General features: G+C 40.4%; 1 protein-coding gene across 3 annotated transcripts in view; it reads right to left on the reverse strand.

The window, feature by feature from the left end:
* The window catches only part of LOC147605994 (UPF0047 protein C4A8.02c-like), a 60098-nt gene extending 50008 nt beyond the window's left edge, over window positions 1-10090 (reverse strand). For all 3 annotated transcript variants that reach the window (XM_086792678.1, XM_086792680.1, XM_086792679.1), the window contains exon 1: window positions 9934-10090. In XM_086792678.1, the coding sequence (XP_086648804.1) occupies window positions 9934-10008 (75 nt within the window). In that variant the 5' untranslated portion in view covers window positions 10009-10090. The remainder of the gene's footprint in view (window positions 1-9933) is intronic.
* Between the last annotated feature and the right edge of the window lie 8020 nt (window positions 10091-18110).

Genomic DNA, 18110 nt, shown 5'->3' on the forward strand with positions numbered 1-18110 from the left:
AAATACGGAGTGTGGGGAAAAATGATAAAACACCTCATAAGGGCGGGCACACCCACAACAAAGGCCCTGGTGTATAAATCTAGACAGGAGATGACTTCTAACACTATGCACACAAACTGGTGCCATTCAAGAGCACAAACCATGGTGACAGAAAAGCTGGTTCTCCATAGTTCTGGCTATCCTTTCTCCCAATCCCAACAGTTCCCATGTTCTCCCATACAATCCCAACTCTGATCAACAAGCATGGTGTGGAAACAATGAAACACTCACTCCACAATCGCAACACGAATCCACGTGTATGGTGGAGTGTTCATTGAATTACCCTCTCACAATCCCAACATGAATCCACATGCATGGTGAGATGAACAATGAACCTCTTGGTCTCTATATGGGGAGATAGTGATTCTAATGTGGCTTAAAAATAAATAAGTCCATGTCCCAAATAAATGGGCGAGACAAAACAGTCCCATAAGTCCACATATCATAATCATGTCCCAAGTAAATGGGCGAGACAAATCAGTCCCATAAGTCCAAATGTCATAATCCATGTCCCAAGTAAATGGGCGAGACAAATCAATCCCATAAGTCCAGATATCATAATCCATGTCCCAAGTAAATGGGCGAGACAAAATAAGTCTCCTGCCAACAAGGCATCAGTCCACATGACCCTTGGCATAGACATAAGTCCCGTGCCAACCAGCCGTCATGTCCACTTTACCACTTGCACTCCGTGTTGGTACTCTGACCACACACCTTGGATGAGAGGTGTAACAAGATAAAACAATCACTCGCAGGCATAGATAGCCTGGTGTTCCATAAGCATTTCTTATACACATAGTTTATAGGCATTTCGGCCACCAACTCACACTACCCTCTCAAGTGCCCATGTTCCCTTCTATCTGCTATCCAATGTTCCACCCAGGTATGGTAGAAACAATCTTCAAGAGAGCACGTAAGACAAGAGAACACTACACACGATATGTTGTGCTCGACACTACCCTCTGAAGTGCCCATGTTCCCTTCCATCTGCTCTCTATTGTTCCACCCACACATGGTAGAAACAATCTTCAAGAGAGCACTTAGGACAAGAGAACACTACACAGGGTATGTGAACCATGAGTTTCATAAGTCCAATGCATCCCAAATAAAGGGAGCCAAAAAGAATAATCCATCGCAGTAAAAGGGAGTCATAAACATAATCCATAAACCTGAGGATGGATCCAAATCCCTAGAAAAGAAGTCCAGGAATCCACCTGTATACCATAACTCTTACCACATGCTCCGTGCTGACCACACACCTTGGAGTAGAGGTGGACTTTTATCCATAAAAGCATCATATCCATGAGATATCCAAATATTTCTTCTCTATAAACTGGGACAGATTCATCCATAGAAATTGCTTGTGAAGCCCAATATCTATATAAATCTCGTCCAAGAAAGAAATCTCCATAGATTTAATCCATCCCAATAAAGGGAGCCATAAACAATGTTTCCTTGAAACCATCTCAAGGCAACCAATAACACCTTTCTCCTTGCATGGCTTGACAAGGGTTAGTGAACATCAAAAGCACTTCATAATAAATAGCCAAAGCACCAACTTTGCAAACTTAAAGTATACTTAGCTTTTCTTTGCCAGCTTGGTCATGAAGCCAAAAGAAATATCTCATCACCATATCCTTAAGATATCCTGAGATATATCTCCATATAGCTTGCCTGTAAGCTTGATAATATAATCCACAATATCCATCTGGAAAGAGTGCTAAACGTGTGCACATAAAGCCAACTCCATACTTCCAAGATAAATTTTGTGAATTCATAAATCCTTAGACCAAGCTGTCTATTGCTCATGCTTGCTTCATAGGCTATGAAATGGGTGGCCATGCTTAATAGCAATGATGGTAAGTGTGGCCCCCACTTGAGATCTTTTCTCTTCCTCATTGATAGAAGGAAGCCTCCGCTTCCAAGGAAGCCTATGCTCTGATACCAATGTAACTCGCGGATGCCCGAGGGACTAGGGCCTTTGACACACTTGTCGATACCATCAAAGCCTATTAAAACATTTAAACATGGCCACAGCCTTAACACGTATCCATCATCACTTTGCATAAAACATAAAAGCTGGACAAAATATCCACAAATGCTGAAAATGGAGCTTGCACATGCCGGAATGGGCCGACCCACCCCTTGGAGTATTTTATTACCCAAGGAGAATAATTTCATGTACAGGGCCTTACTCTCCCCACGGGAGATGCCGGATTACCCATATACAAATGCCATAACACAGCCCAACACGAGGCTACCAAGCCGGAACACAGGCTGTTGAACCAACAATATAATCCAAATACCTCCATGTGGGTATTGATTCTTCCCCAAAAACCATGGGTCTTCATGCAATAGAGCTAGTACAGCAAGTACAACTCTCCATTCAGCCGGTACAAGTACAATGGTTGGTACAGTGGTTGGTACAGCAAGTACAGTGGCTGGTGCAACCGGTACAACAAGTACAAATACTGGTACAGCAGGTACAATGGCTAGTACAATAGTTACAGTGGTTGGTACAACTGGTACAGTGGCTGGTACAGCAAGTATAATGTCTGGAACAGCCGGTACAGTGGCTGTCACAGTCAGTACAGTGGCTGGTACAGCAAGTACAAGGACTGGTACAGCTAGTACAATGACTGGTACAACAAGTACAAAAAGAACAAGGACTGGTACAACAAGTACAATGGCTAGAAATCATAATAAAATGATTAAATACCCTTGCCTTAAGTATTTCTTTGCGATGGAAGCCTCCAAAACAGTCCCCAACAGCTGGTATTCTTCATGGGCAGCCTTCAAGAGAGAGAGAAAGAGAGTAGCCATCATTAAGGCAACCTATAACGGTGGTAGAGACTAGTGTGCAGCAAGAGAGTCTCTATTAATGAAGAGATAGGGCTCCAATTTATAGATTTGGGCCTCCCATGAGCTAAAATGGCAAGAGAAGGCTACACTGACAAGTGGAGAGCCACACAATAGCTGAAGTGACAAGTGTGAGGCCACTTGTCTCACTTTGATCCACTTTCTAAAACAAGTGTCAGGCCACTTGTCTCACTTTGGTCCACTTTCTTGCCATATGTCCCAATCTAAGAGATGGGTCCTTCCATAAACTTTATCTCTAAAAATATCCCAACTGGCAGATATTCTGTCATAGGCACTTTGCCAACTCTTGGTATCTCCTCAATTCAAGATGTAATGACGCAAACAGAATTTCCATCGGAGTCGGACCAAAAATAGCAACTCTCCTAAATTTTAGGAGTGTGGTCCTTTGTATTCTAGGATAATCCCCCATTCCCAAAGCTTGTACTTTCCAAATATTTAGACATCCTGGAGTCCACCAAACCCCTTTCATACTGGAAAATGTCCAAGCTGGTGACAAAAGCCAAAGCCACCACAAGACCCCCTCTGCAAAAGGGAATGTCCACTGGAGAGGAAAACGCAGCCAAAGAGGGGCTGCAGTCCTGAAAAAACAGGCTGCCTAGTTCCAAACTCCAAGAAGGAAGAAAACGCTGATGAAAAAAAACCTTCATGCTGTAAGCAATGAAGCCAAAGTGAAGGGAAAGCAATCGGCAGCAACTGTCCAGAAAACGCGGCATCCAGAGGGCTACAAATCTGAGAAAAACACAGAGGTGAAGGGGCTGTAGATAGGGCACAATCTAGGGCAGCAGACAGAATCGTTGAACCGGGAGCGATGATACCATGAAAGGGTGCACAGAGCGGAAACAAATAAGCACTAGAGTGTGCTGAGTAGAGAGTGCAAGAGAGAGAGAGAGATATGGAGCGACTATGCTGAATATATTGAAGTGATACAGTCCCAAGCAAGAGACAAAAATAGTCTCATAAGTGAGGGAGCAAAAGAAAGACTAGGCAAGCTGAAAAAGTGAGGGGCCAGCCCACCTATTTATAGGTAGGAAGGGCTGGCCGACTGGACATGCTACTACTGGCCAACTAGACATGATAAAGCTGGCCGACTGGGAAAATACATCCAAGCTGGGAAAAATACCAAAAAAATATGTATATAAGGGGTGGCCAGCCCACAACCAAGGGCCATGCAAAAGGGACCAAAAGGACACAAAACACGGGCAGAAACTAGGGATGAATGTGCTAACACATAGGAGGTCATTGGGCTTGGGAGCTATGGCTCACAAGAGATTCGTGAGGGGATCATAGGAAGCCACCGGAGTATAGCCTAGAACCTATAGCTCACGAGGTATTCATGGGGACTGCAGGAGGCTACCAAATATACTTTATTCATGGGGGCCACAGGAGGCTACCAAATATACTTTCTCCCTAAATTAGGAAAGGTAGAAACTCATCTATATCGATATCGCTAGGTCTTCTAATTGTTTGTGGATTTATCAAATATTTCTCATTGGTATATCAAGATCCAGATGGCTCTTATGCCCATATCTGGATTATCAATTACTGACATCAGTGAGTACATGGCAAGGCCATCTTTGTTTACATGGATTTCCTTTATGGAAACATGAGTTTTTGGATTATGGATTCAGAGGCACAGTTGGCTCTTGTGCCTCTGGTCTCGCTCTCTCAATGATTCTACATTAGTCAGTATCTAGGGCAACCTTCAAGGATTCGTTCACGGAAGCATTTGTGAGGGAGGAGTCCTGTGAGACTTCAAACTTACTGTAATGTAGGAAATCATGTGCTTGGTTCTACACATGCACATGTGGGATGAGGGTTTAAGCACATCATATAGGGCATAGGACTTGGATTTACAGGCAGCCCATGTGTGAAAGGTCCTAGGAGTAAGTGACTATATAAGTCACTTATGGGATAGTTTGTGGGATTTATTTTACATCTTCAACATCTTTGGACACATTAACCACTTGGTTATCTTCTTGCCTAGAGCAAGCTTCCATGGTGAGCTTCTCCCTTCTTGAGATGCTAGGATGGTGACCTACACCCTTGTTGTCTACTCCAAGTATTGAGTGGGCCTCCATCTTGCAATGGTATCAAAGCTCTTGTTTGATTCGTTGTTCTTTTTTTTCCTATTTTCCACCATTTGTCATCATTTCATGGTGTTTTGGAGCTTCAATACTCACACATTGGCCCAATGTGGGATGAGGGCCTAAGCACATGATTTCTTACATTACACTTACACCGACTGCAAACTATCCAATTTGGCAAAAGAACCTTTAAGGCCTTTATACAAGTTCTCTCATCTCTCGGATCGTTTTGTTCGCCTTTTCTTCTTGCAAACACTACCCCGGGACTATCATATAAAGCAAGGCAAAACACAATCAGAACCTATGATAATGCAATCCACTTTGCAAGAATCTATGATGCCTCTATGGCAGCTGCTCGAAAGGACACTGTTGGTTCTTCTAGATAAGAAAGTGGACTACAAAAGGTGAGAGAATAAAAAGATCCGTCAAGCTGCACCAACCCAAAGACCTAGCCACAATGTCTCGCCTTTTGAGCAATCGAAGAAGAGATCTCTTGGTGGAAAACCTCAATTTGAATCTGATTCGGCCCCTCGCATCCATGCTAAGGGGGGCATGTTTTGAATGGCATAAGCGAGGCCATTATATTTTTGCATGTCCATTCAACAAGAAACTAGTGATGGCGACTCAAGTACACTTAATTCACTCTGGACTTGGTCCAGATAATAGAGTTGAAAGCTCTCTTTCAACAAGTGTAAGATCTTCGTGCTAGAGTAGCTCTCAAAGTGAACTATAGTCGACTGCTCCACAAGTAGTGTCATCTACCTCACTCTTGTGGTGGTGTCCAATGACTAGTAATACATTGTGATCCTGATGCAAGGCATAACCTGATGCTCGAAAAGAAAAGGTTCCTCGCCTCACTCTGGGGATTCAAGACTATAAAGAGAGGCTCTCTTTTTTTATTTTACACCTCCATTTATAGATGTTATGCCAAGAAAAGAGTGATTTTTCCACCAAAATCCCAATGTAAGCATTTATTATATACTTTGTATAATTACCTTTGAAGTTTGAACACAATGAGAAGAATTTTACTTAGTAAGGAGACCTTTCTGGTTTTCTAAATAGAATTTCTTCTTTTGATGATTATCCAATTGTAGTGTGTGATGAAATGATTCATAAATATGAATGTGATGTTCTTTAAAGTATTCTTAAATGCGATGTATGATTTAATGATGCAATGAATTCGTATTAAAGTAGAAACACGTATGAAGCACTAATTAAAAAAAGTGATTTGTTCTTGATTGATTGTTCTTCATAACAAATACCTAAAACCATGGAAGTGTCAACTACTAAAATCGTGGACTCGACTTTCAATGGAGAAGAAATGAGTAATTTGTTTCTTCTTGGAGGATCAACAAGTTGATTCGAGCTTTCGTGCCATCAAATCAACAAAATTGAAGAGTGTTCACCTTTTCATAAGTGGGTAACAAGACAATATTTCAAGGAGCATCTGTCATCAGCCTTTTTATTTTGACATCCAAGGAACCAAGAACAAAGAAGAATGCTTAAGATTTATATTCCACTATAGGAAATTGAGTATTAAAGAACTCGAGGGTTGTTGTCCAAGCTAAATCCATAACAAGCAACTCTAAGATTGAACAACACTAAATCTTTTGTACAAGAGTCATGGGACTAGACATCTCATGAAGGTACTATTTATCAATGAAAGAAATCAGAACTAAGTACATGGATATGAATATTGTTAGTCTCCCATAGTCATACACTGACATGGGTAGTTGGACTCTAGGAAGAAATACTGTAAAAGCCAAGAAATCGGTGTCAAAGCCAGGAACTATTTATGCATTTGTTTATTTGATTTATGCTTGTGGGAATATTTATGTATGTGCCAAGGGTCGGGGATGCCCAATTAAACCCAGGGACAAGCATGTGTATACATGTTTGTGTCTTCAAACATATAACGGGTGCGTGTTGATCTTGACAGGAAGAGAATCATACTAGGAAACTCCTGCATGAGGGTGACTCTAGAGGTGCAAGGAGTGGGATCATCTCCCAAAGAGGTCAAACCCAAGATCACTTTATGTGAAGGGTGAATGCTGTGAGGGCAAGTTGCTTCCCAAAGCCATGCACAAGAGAAGAGAAAGACATTATGCATGAAGAACCATGTCGCAAAAGCCAAAGAGAGAAAGGCTTTTGAGACATAAATACTCCTCAAAAGTCTCATATATACTCCTCATGAGAGCCACCCTTATTTTTATGCAGGCCAACAGCATCACAATAGCATAAAAATGCTATAAAAGGCATAAAAAATGCGAAAAATGCCTAGATAAATATGTAAGTGCCGTGTAACAATCTTTTTATTGCATGTGAACCACTTCTTATAAAACATAAGTCTTATGAAATCATCAGTTTATGTGGCCTTCAATAAATAAATAAGTATATATTTATCTATATGTAAAACACACACGTGTGTGTGTGTGTGTGTGTGTGTGTGTGTGTGTGTGTGTCATGCAGGGCCTCATAAATGGCCAGTACAAGCATGGAAATGATGTAGTAGACCATCTGGGGATGATATATTCCAACAGCGGCACCTTCAGCTCTATCAAAAGTCCCTAACCAGTGCCTGCATCTTCCTATTCTATCCCTTATCTCTGCAGACCACCTCCCCCATAGCCTCTTCCTAACCAGTGTAAGCATGAGGAGAAGAGCTTGTGTTGCAGCTCTGCTGTCGGCCAGTGAGACAAGCTTGGATTCAGCCATGTTTCGTTCCTCCATCTGCATTAAGTAATCCTCAATGTTAAATTGAGGCAAATTAACCAAGCTATGATAATTAATCTTGCTGTCAAGGCAAACCGTAGGAGCTTTAATGGAAGGTGATAACATTGTTGTCTGAAATCTTGCGTTAAGGTGGAGGATTATCTTGGTTAATGAATGACGGTTAGCGAGTTAATCTTGCCTTGTAATGAGTTTATATTAACTTAAATGCCACAGCCCTTATGAAGGCCTATTTCGGCAGCTAGCACTCCTTGGGACAAATCTGGAAGCTTTTCAACTAGCATCAAATGATTAGAAGCCACAAAAAGTCAACACGCTATAACATAACTTGCTGTACAAAAACCCTTGTGAGTGGGAATAAATGAGGACAAGAAAGGCTTATTCTCAAGTGAGAACAAGTGCAAGGTGAGGCTTGTTGTCAAGTGAGGACAAGAGCAACTTGATCTCAAGTAAGAATAAAAGTAAACAACCATTTAATGAACTATTTAGGACTCGTCATCACAATTCCATCCGTCAATGTGAAAGCATGATTAACTAGGTTTGAATGTGCGAAAGAGAATCATGGCCATCACTTTGAATTTAATGCTTTTGGGGTTATGGAATCACCTCCACTAACACTTGGGATTTGTAAATAAGAGCATGGCTAGCACAAATTTTTACATGAGCTAGCCAACTCATTTGTTCATTTTTTGGATTTTGCAAGTAGAGACAAGTTTTAATTCATTAAAAACTAAGTGTTAAATCCTACTATATCATCAAAGTGTTTTTTAGATTTATTTTGTAGGTTGCAGGTAGCCAAGATACCCAACAAATGGTGTTTACGTAAAAATTCTCTCATCCCCTTGTGTTCGTGCATTAGTGACAGGGACAAGAGAAAGAGAGACCCCGCAATCAGCCATATGGACAAGCCATATTGAACACCTAGTCTACAAAAACATGGTCCATGCCCAATTGTGAGAAGGGTTCACCATTTGTGCCAAGTCATGGACAATTTTTGGCAAGAAAAAATCCAGCCTAGCTGCAGAATAAAGCTAACAGTCCACCAAGGATAATTTTTTGACAGCTAAAACACCGTGCACACATTGTGGTTAAAGAAATTCAAACCCACAATCTCAGCCACACCAATCTATTACCTGTACTAATCATTTCTTGCAAGCTCCTAATAAGTGACAGGGGACACCTCCATCAATGGGAGGGAAACTGCCACGGATGCCTTCCTTGCTCTTGTGTTGTGTCCACACTCCTTTGCTCATGCCCCCCAAAACCCACCCACCCAAATCTAAAGAGACATTGACTGCTGAAGGCAAGGGCAACCAAGTAAATCTGTGAAACCTTATGTTATGTCCCTAGTTGGCCTTGCGTCAAATAGGGATATGCATCCTTGCTCCGTATAATTGAGGCCAATGCCAAGTGGAATTAGCAGGATGGATTAATTGGATGTTAATCTAGTCTCTAACAAGATAGAGGATGGCCCAAAAAGCAGTCATTGGTATTATTAGCTTTATTGAGTTGACTACAGGAAAAAGCAAGCTATGCGTTCCTATATAAGTCTCACTCATTCTGATCTTGAGAATCGGGAGTTTGGACCAGTCTACTCATGTGAGCAGAGCCAACCCAAGGAGGGTCTTATGTGGTATGGGACACACCGGATCTAGGTGGATCATAGATGTGTGATCTATTCTAGGGTTAAGCCCGTGAGTGGTAGGTTGGAAGGTGATTTAGAGACCACCATTCCCCCTTCCACAGAGAGATGTTTGAGCATCCCACGCTTGCTCTGAGTTGATCCCGGATTAACCCCTGGTTTGAAAAAGGCTGCCTTTACAGGTTGGGCTCACTTTTGAACAAGTTGGCCTCATTCCATGCCCAAGTCTCACACCATGAGCTCACTGCTGCTACCTTGTAATTTGAGTTGACCCACAAAAAAAAAAAAAAAAAACTTAACACCATATGGGACAATGGAAAGAAAATCTGCTAAACCTTGGCCATGATCTTACCCTTCTTTTGCTACTTCTGTTGTGGCTTAGCATGCGCGCGCACAAAACAAACACACGCACGCTCGCTAAAGCACACGTACGAAAAACCGTACTTTTGCCCCATGGAAACAATTAATGACCATGATCTTACCCTTCCTTTGCTTCTGTTGTCGCTTTAGCATGCGCGCGCACACACGCAGGAAAAATAACACAGGTGAGCGACGCACCTTGGAGGTGACGAGATGGCAGCCTCTCTTCTGAGGAGGTAACACGATAGTTTTCTGCGCCCAGTGAGCCGCCATCGCGCACAGAAATATGTGAATTTTCTGCTTTGCCGACCCTTCTCTTGAGCACGGTGTCCTCACATCACAACAGTAGAGTGCCACGTGGATTTATGCCAGCTGGACTGAACATTCGGATTTTCGAATGCCACGTCATCTCATGCCACATTCATAAGTGTTGATTTATGCCATGTGGACTGAACATTTGGATTTTGAGTGCCACTTCAACTCCGGCCGCATTGATTTTTTCTGTTGGCACTTGGTTTTTTCAACAAATTTCTTTTCATGAAAGAAGTAATTTTACCTTTTTTTTTATGTTGGATTATTGACTAGAGTAGATAAATGTGAAATCCGACCCTCTTTAGGCCCAAGATCCTCCCGTAGTTACCATTGTTCTCCGCCCGAAGGTGCCCCTGGCTGTAGGCACTTTTTTATCCACCCATAACAATGCCACCGAGGAAGCACCTTGTGGGGATTTGAACCCAAGACCTCTTAGTCCTACCTTCACCACTTGGGCTATCACCTCATTGGCCTTAGCGAAGAAATCAAAGTTAACAAAGATTATAAGTCACATATGACCCCTTAGAGGCCTAGCATTAATGGCTATGTGTAACTAAGTTAAGAGGAGAAAGGGCTCGCAATCCTTTCTATTATAGCTACGATAGTTTGTAGCTAACCAAGTCTCCATGACGTGTGCAAATATCCTCCCTATTGTAATTGCAGTAGTTTAAAGCTAACAATATTCTCAAAGATCCTCCCTATTATAATTGCAATAATTCAAAGGGCTCACAATCCTTTCTATTATAGCTATAATAGTTTGTAGCTGACCAGTTCTCCATGAAATGTGTGTAAATATCCTCAAATATCCTCGTATTATAATTGCAATAGTAATCCAAAGCTGACAATATCGTCCCTTATTATAGTTGCACTTTTTTGAAGTCCTCCATGAAACATGTGTAAATATCCGCAAATATCCTTCCTATTATAATTACAATAGTTCAAAGCTAACAATATCGCCCCTTATTATAGTTGCACTTTTTTGCTCCTATGAAGTCCTTTATGAAATGTTTTAGCCTCTTAGTAAAATTTATAACTTCTTGATCAATGTAGATGAGTGTTTAAGTCAAGAGCTTACCTTAGCCTTGATGAATTTGCCCATCGTGTTTTCACTCCATTGTCACACCGGAATGCTCCATGTATATTAAGAATAAGAAAGAGCTCTCTTTGCCCAGATGGAGGCAAGAAGATATTGATCTTCATTTTGGTTCTCTCTTATAAAAAGGTAGATGGAGAAGAAGCTAATGAGAGGGAGCAACCTACAATCAAACATATTCAAGCAAGAAACCATCTAGAATGCAATAATCCAATAGAGCATAAGCAAGCAAGAGTAGAGAAGATAAGTATTGTATTGTAAGGGAATGAATGTCTACTGCTTATTGTCAAAATTGACTTATATACAAGCGATTAGTTTTTATACTAAGCGATTAGTTTTTATACTAAGCTAGACATAACTTAAAAATGCTATGGCCATTATTACTAGTCTTAAGCATTAAGCTCATGGTAAGGCCGCTTTTGCACCTTAAGTTAGGATAGGCAAGCAAAACTATGTAAAAAAACAATGAAGTGGTTTAGCATAATCCCCTTCCTAATGGTCATCGCATTCTCACATCACCTAGTGAAGCTAGTTGTTGTGGGTTGAAGAGGGGTGGATGGTCTAGGATACATGAACTTGGTGTGTGAGGTTAAATAGTAGATTCTAGAGACTGATTTGCATCCAGATGCAGGGAATGTTGGTGATAATCTTTGAGTAGCCCTAGTGGTAGGTAGCTTGTTGTCAAGGCGACATGAAAGGTATATGCGAAGTAGAAGTTCTTCATTCGGGGCCTCCTTTGGTTGTGAAAGTCGCTTGGGCCCTTCAAAATCAAGTGGTTGGTAGAAGCAGCCTTCACCTTTAGATTGGTGGAATTAGCGCCAAGACTAGCATTGAATGATTTGCATGGGTAGATCGCGATCTAGACCTTCTTGGCACGATAGGATATTATTCCCTCATCTCACACCTTGAGGCTTAGAGATTGGGCTTCTTTGTGGCTCATACGCATCGGGCCATGGCAATGTTATGTTTGTTTTAAAGTCAAAGCAGAGGCTGTATTCTTTGAATAGGTTTCCATTATCCCCCCATCTAGAGATGTACCTAGAGGTTTTCGTTTGACGAGATTAGTTGTAGGTGCATGTGTCCATGCGTGCTGTGAGATGCAAGATGTGAAAATTTTCTGATGCCCTTAGCAAAATATGCAGGTGACGTGCAGGGAAGGTGTGCCCCATGTGTATGCCTCCAGTCTAGAATATTTATCAAGCTCAACTACTTCTTCTTCTACTCCCTTTATTACTTTCCTTCCCGACATCCCTTTTCATGGGGAATTGACATGCTAATGTTTGGCAATAGACTTTGCCCACTCCCCTTGGAGTTAAGGTCATGACATTCCTTTTCTTGGGGAGAGTCAAGGTCACTCTCTTTTGTGAAGCTCACTTTTGTGACCAACCCCCTCATCTCAGCCACTTGATGTTCCGCCCCATGAGACCGTCAATCATCTCGAGTCATGCTGATGACCACAACTCAATGCAAGCCCGACCATGCCCCGAACTCTGTATCACGACACGGTCTTCGCACACGCACTCTTTCCGTTGAGTCGTCACGGGATACGTGCTCCATAGCACATAAGGCTTGCGTGCATCCTCGATGCACTAGCTATATCTCGCAACCTTGATTAACGAGCGGACTCGTTACACTCCCCCATTCGATTTAAGACCCCCTCCTATAGAGTCACACGAGTCTAAGGAATGATTTAGGCTAATATTTTGTCAAGCCAAGGAGTTTTAATGGATATCCTTCTTGCTAATAACACCTTCAGCTCTCAAGCCTCTCTCTATGGTGCTAACAAGTCCTCCAAACGCATTGCTCACTCCGAGTCAATGTGGAAGACTACGTGATTAGCATACTCGTGCACAAGTAGCTATCACAATGCAATTCCGGCATATTAGGTTTCTAGTGTCAACTCTATTTGAGTTCACTGAAACCATGTATCTTATTCGCTAGACCTTCTCATGGTCAAGTGACATGATGTGCCCTCCATTGCCACTAGATGCATAGGGTAAGGGCTCCTTCCCATTTCCTTTGAACAAGCCCATTATTTTTAGTACTCCTCACCATGTGACACACCCACTAAATGCATGTCATCGGCTTCATGCATGTCACTAAATGCAACACGCACTCATGCCACATTTTTCGCTTAGGAGGAATCATCCAAGATGATCTCCCCCTCTTTACAGTGGAACCACCACACTCCACGGTGAATGGTCTTGGTGGTATACTTCCGTCTTACACTCACCAACATTACCCTTGTTCATTTTAATGAATTGAATAGCAAGAATAAGAAGTGATGAACCAAAAGAGAAGTTACCAATGTATAGCGCCAACTCAAATGGTTCGTTATCTTTGTTCTTGCTCGAGGATGTCCACTTCTTTTCACCACGCTCATCCTGAGCCTGGGTCTCTATGCAGAATAGACCAAGCAAGTGTTTCTATTTTTCATGTCTTGCACAAGGTTCTTTAAAGTACTCTTCTTTAGGTGTACAAGAGATCCTCCGATCTTCAAGACAGCTCTTCATGGACAAGTCTCGTTCCTTGCCATCTTCAACTTGAGGCAAGTGCTTGATGGTATTATCCATGTGAGCAATGGCGAACGGCAACGACAAAAATAGTAGCACAAGTGCAAGTGTTAAAACCCTAAGATCTCTCTAGATAATTGTTATGCATAAACATGCATAAATCAGGCATAAACTCAACCACCCAACCACCCCCGAGCCCAAGGGATGCACACGAATCATAAATGAAATACATCATACCTCTACCTTGATGTCCCATACCATCAAGAGGTATAACTCCAATCCAATAGCATGTAGCTATAGTGTGAAATGGTAGATGAGTAGATATGGATCTCTACACAAGAGACCATAGCATAAGCCTCAAGCTTCCTAGCCTCCAAGCCCCCTTGAGTGTGCCCCATGCCCCTATTATATAGGAGGGCCCTCAAGTGACTCTTGACTTTCCATTCCTCATGTGTGACCCTTGGATGCCTGACCCTAACCTTAAACCTTAAGGTTAGTCCTAACCCATGCTCCACTAGAGCTTGTTCCCATGCTCCCATGCTCATAACCCTAATGTGGGTTAGCCTCCTAGTATATGCACATAATGTGTATATAACATAGCACACATAATGTACATATAACATACTTCCCCTCTCTCAAAACATTGCACTCTTGCAATGAAAAGAAGGAGAACTGCGCTAAACAATCTCAACAGACTCCCAAGTCGAATTCTCAATTTCCCTATCTTTCCACCTTATTTTAACCTCAGGGATTAGTCAACTACAAAGTTTCCTTTCCCTGAATTCAAGTACCTTATCAGGTTCATGTGGAACATAGGATAATTCATCGACTTCAACGGGTTCTTGAGGAGTGAATGTGTCATCCTCACCTCCCAGTTTCCCTTTCAATCTATCGATATGAAAGACTGGATGAACTCTAACAATTGGAGATAGTTTTAGTTCATACGCAACCGTGCCAATCCGATATATAACTCGAAATGGACCACAATATCTAGGAGATGAATTCGAGCATTTTCCCATTGACAAAGTCTGAAAATCTTTAAGAACATTAAAATAAACCAACGCTCCTGGTTCAAAAGACCGAGATGAGCATCCCCTATCAGCATAAAACCGTGCCCTATCATGAGCACTCCTGATAGAATCCCGAGCTTCGGTCAGAATTTCCTACATATCTCGCAAGAAATCCCTCGATGCATCAAGCTCGATGTCCTTAAGACTGACATCAATAGGTGCCCTGAGTTGATACCCATACATAAGTATGCACGGACTAAAATAATAGCCGTAAATTTAGAACTGTTATAGGCAAATTCCATCATTGGAAGATATTTCCCAATATGATGATTTTCTAGAGACATGCACGAAGCATATCCTCTACAATCTGATTCATACACTCTGTTTGCCCATCAGACTACTGCGGATGATCAGAACAATTCACATTCAAAGTAACTTTTTCGTTGTAAACCTTTCGGAATAAAGTAGGAAAGCATGGCATTATAACAGCAGAAACCAGGGATTCATCGGCGCCCCGACATACCCACATCTGCATATGGAATAATCGACGTCTCGAGTTACCCATATCAACATAGAGTATCATCAACGTCTCGATGAGTTACATATGTCCATCTGTAAACCTATCAGGTTGATTCTGTAAATCACCTAAAGTACGGAACTAGAGAAAGAAATGCCGACAAAGGAAGAATCCAAATTTCCTTATCCGAACACAACAAGATAAACTTATTTGAACTCTAAAGAAAGAGATTTCAACAAGTGAAAATGCCGACGAGATTACCCTCATCAAAACATGCAGGCTATAGATAAAAGAAATTTATTTAGAGAATGCCCACACTATAGCTTCTAGTGAATTTAGAAAATAAGATTGTCTTTGAATGTTGAGGTCAACATGCTAAGTGATGTAAGCAAAGCAACAATCTTGAGCCCAAATTATCCCATAAGATAATATATATGAGGGATCACTAGCGTCCCATACCACCATGATACCACCCATATATACCTTAACAATTTGAAACTCCCTAGTATGCCGTCTAGGAAAAATATGAATAAAATCCTGTATAAAAGGAATAAGATGGCCTTATCCAGACTTTCACATACTAAACCCTGTCTCTATATACCTGAGACTACATCAAGGAATAACCCTTATCGAGTATATCATTAGAAAAGAATTTTGAATTATTGGCGCCTTTCTAATGATAACTACCCAAAACACAATAAAGTTCGGGTAGAAAAATAACTCACCTAGATATATAAGCAACTAGGTATCCGAGTTGGAATATATACAAGAGTATAAGAAATATACTTCAAAATTATGTGCAAAAAACGAAGGCAAATGCTACCTTCAAGGCACATGAAATTATCCAAAAGATCAAAAGATCCTTATAAAAACATGGATAAAAGCATAGAAGCTCCTTCAATCCATAAATAACATAGTTGATCATAAAAATCAATGCATAAATCATGCCAAAAGAAGCATTAAAATTGGTGGCCAACTCATCAATCCGGAGTATATGAACGTTGTGTTGTTCAAATAAAACTCCAAAGTAAGAAAGAGAAACACATGTGTGTAACACTCAATAAAAAACCCCTAGATACAAGTGATCTAGGCAGAACTTGATGAGTCCATATAAAACTTGGAAAACATCCAATAAATCCACCAAAACAAACCGATCAACTAATCCATGATAGAGGCTTAAGAAATTAAGCATAAACCACATTTAATAAGTGCTAAAATAAATTATCATGGAAAAGTGTCAAAGGTGAAACACACTTTGAACGTAAATTATAGCCATCAAAAGAAATTAAGGAATATGTCCAAAAAGAATGGCTAAACAATGGTAAAAAATCATGAATACATCGTTTAGAATTAATCCAAACATAAATATCCATTAATACAAGGTATAATCGTATTAATAATATGCGAATAACCCGCATCTATCTAATGTCAGCACGAGAAAACGTACTTCAACATTAAATAACTCTCGAAAATATTAAATTCTCGAGAAAAAGAATTATCATGATTTTTTTCTAATTTTCTCAAATTTTACAGGGCCTCAAAATATGATAATTTTGAATTCCACCAAACCTATCTTATGGCATTCCAAACCTATATTTTTCCAGAAATTTTTTAGCAATTAAATTTGCCAAAATACCATTGATATTTAAAAAAATACCAATTTTTAGGATTTCTAAAAATAATTTCTAGAAATTTCCTAATTTTCCCTGAGAATCCCATCGTTCACGAAATTTTCAATTCCGCCCGACAATTCTCAAATCCAATGAAAATTTTTAATTTTAATGGATTTTTCTAATTTTCTGGGTCAAAAATATAATTTTAAAGGAATTTGAATGGTCATGGGCGCCCGAATGGACACACCACATGCCAAACACCAACCCCACATTTTTCCAAAATTTAAAATTACCTTTGTCTAATTTTCCACTAATTTTCAGGAATTTTTTGAAATTTTTAAATTACCCCGAACGCATTTAGAATACGAACGGTCAAAAAATTTCGGAATTCCAATGGTTTTCCCGAAATACGGAAAGCCAAAAGTTTTAGGAAAATGAAAAAACAAAAAAAAATCGGAATGTGAAAGGTCAAAGGTTTCCGGAATACAGAAGGTCAAAAGTTTTTCTGGAATTCGGAAAGCCAAAAGGTTTCGGGAAAACGGAAAGCCAAAGGTTTTCCGGAAGATGAAAAGCCAAAAAATTTTCAAAAAGAAATTTCCAGGAATTTTTCAGAGATTTTTTAACCTCAAATTCCAAATTTTCAGAATTTTTTAGGCTTTTTTTTTCAAGCGTTTTTCTTGAAAAATCTCCAAAAGCTTTTTTTTAATAAAAAACTCATTTTTTTAAAAAATGAAAAAAATGAAAAAAATAAGCTTTATTGGGTTATTACCCATTTGATTTTTTAAAGGGGGGGGGGAGATTTTTTTCGCCCGGCTGCAGCGCAGCCCCCCGCCCCTCCCGTCGCCTACGCGTAAGACAGAGAGAGATGTGAGAGAATCTCTTCTCTCCTCTCCACCCTCTCCACCCTCTCCAATAATTTTCTCTCCAATTCCATCTCTTCTCTCTCTCTCTGCTAATCAGGATTAACTTAATCCATGATTAAGATTTTTAATTAAACTCATAATCATAATTAGACATTAATTATGATTAATGTTTAATTTAAAAAATTCCTTTTTAAGAGAAATTTCACGGAAAAATGAAGGAAATATTAGATTTGAGAGGCGGAGAGGACCCCACGCACACGGGAGAGCAATTTATGCATCAACACGCTGTCCCCTACTGAATTTCAGTAGCAAATTGATAGAAATTTGATCGCATTCCCGCGGAAAAAACCCGCAAAAATGTATAAAAATACATTTTAAATCATAAAAATGCTCAAAAAATTCCTAAAAAATTAGGAAAAAATTTCTAAAATTTTAGAAATTCAGGGAATCCATT

The sequence above is a fragment of the Cibotium barometz genome, chromosome 58 (assembly GCF_041138505.1).
Source record: "Cibotium barometz isolate CiBa-2024 chromosome 58, ASM4113850v1, whole genome shotgun sequence".
Taxonomy (NCBI): Eukaryota; Viridiplantae; Streptophyta; class Polypodiopsida; order Cyatheales; family Cibotiaceae; genus Cibotium; species Cibotium barometz.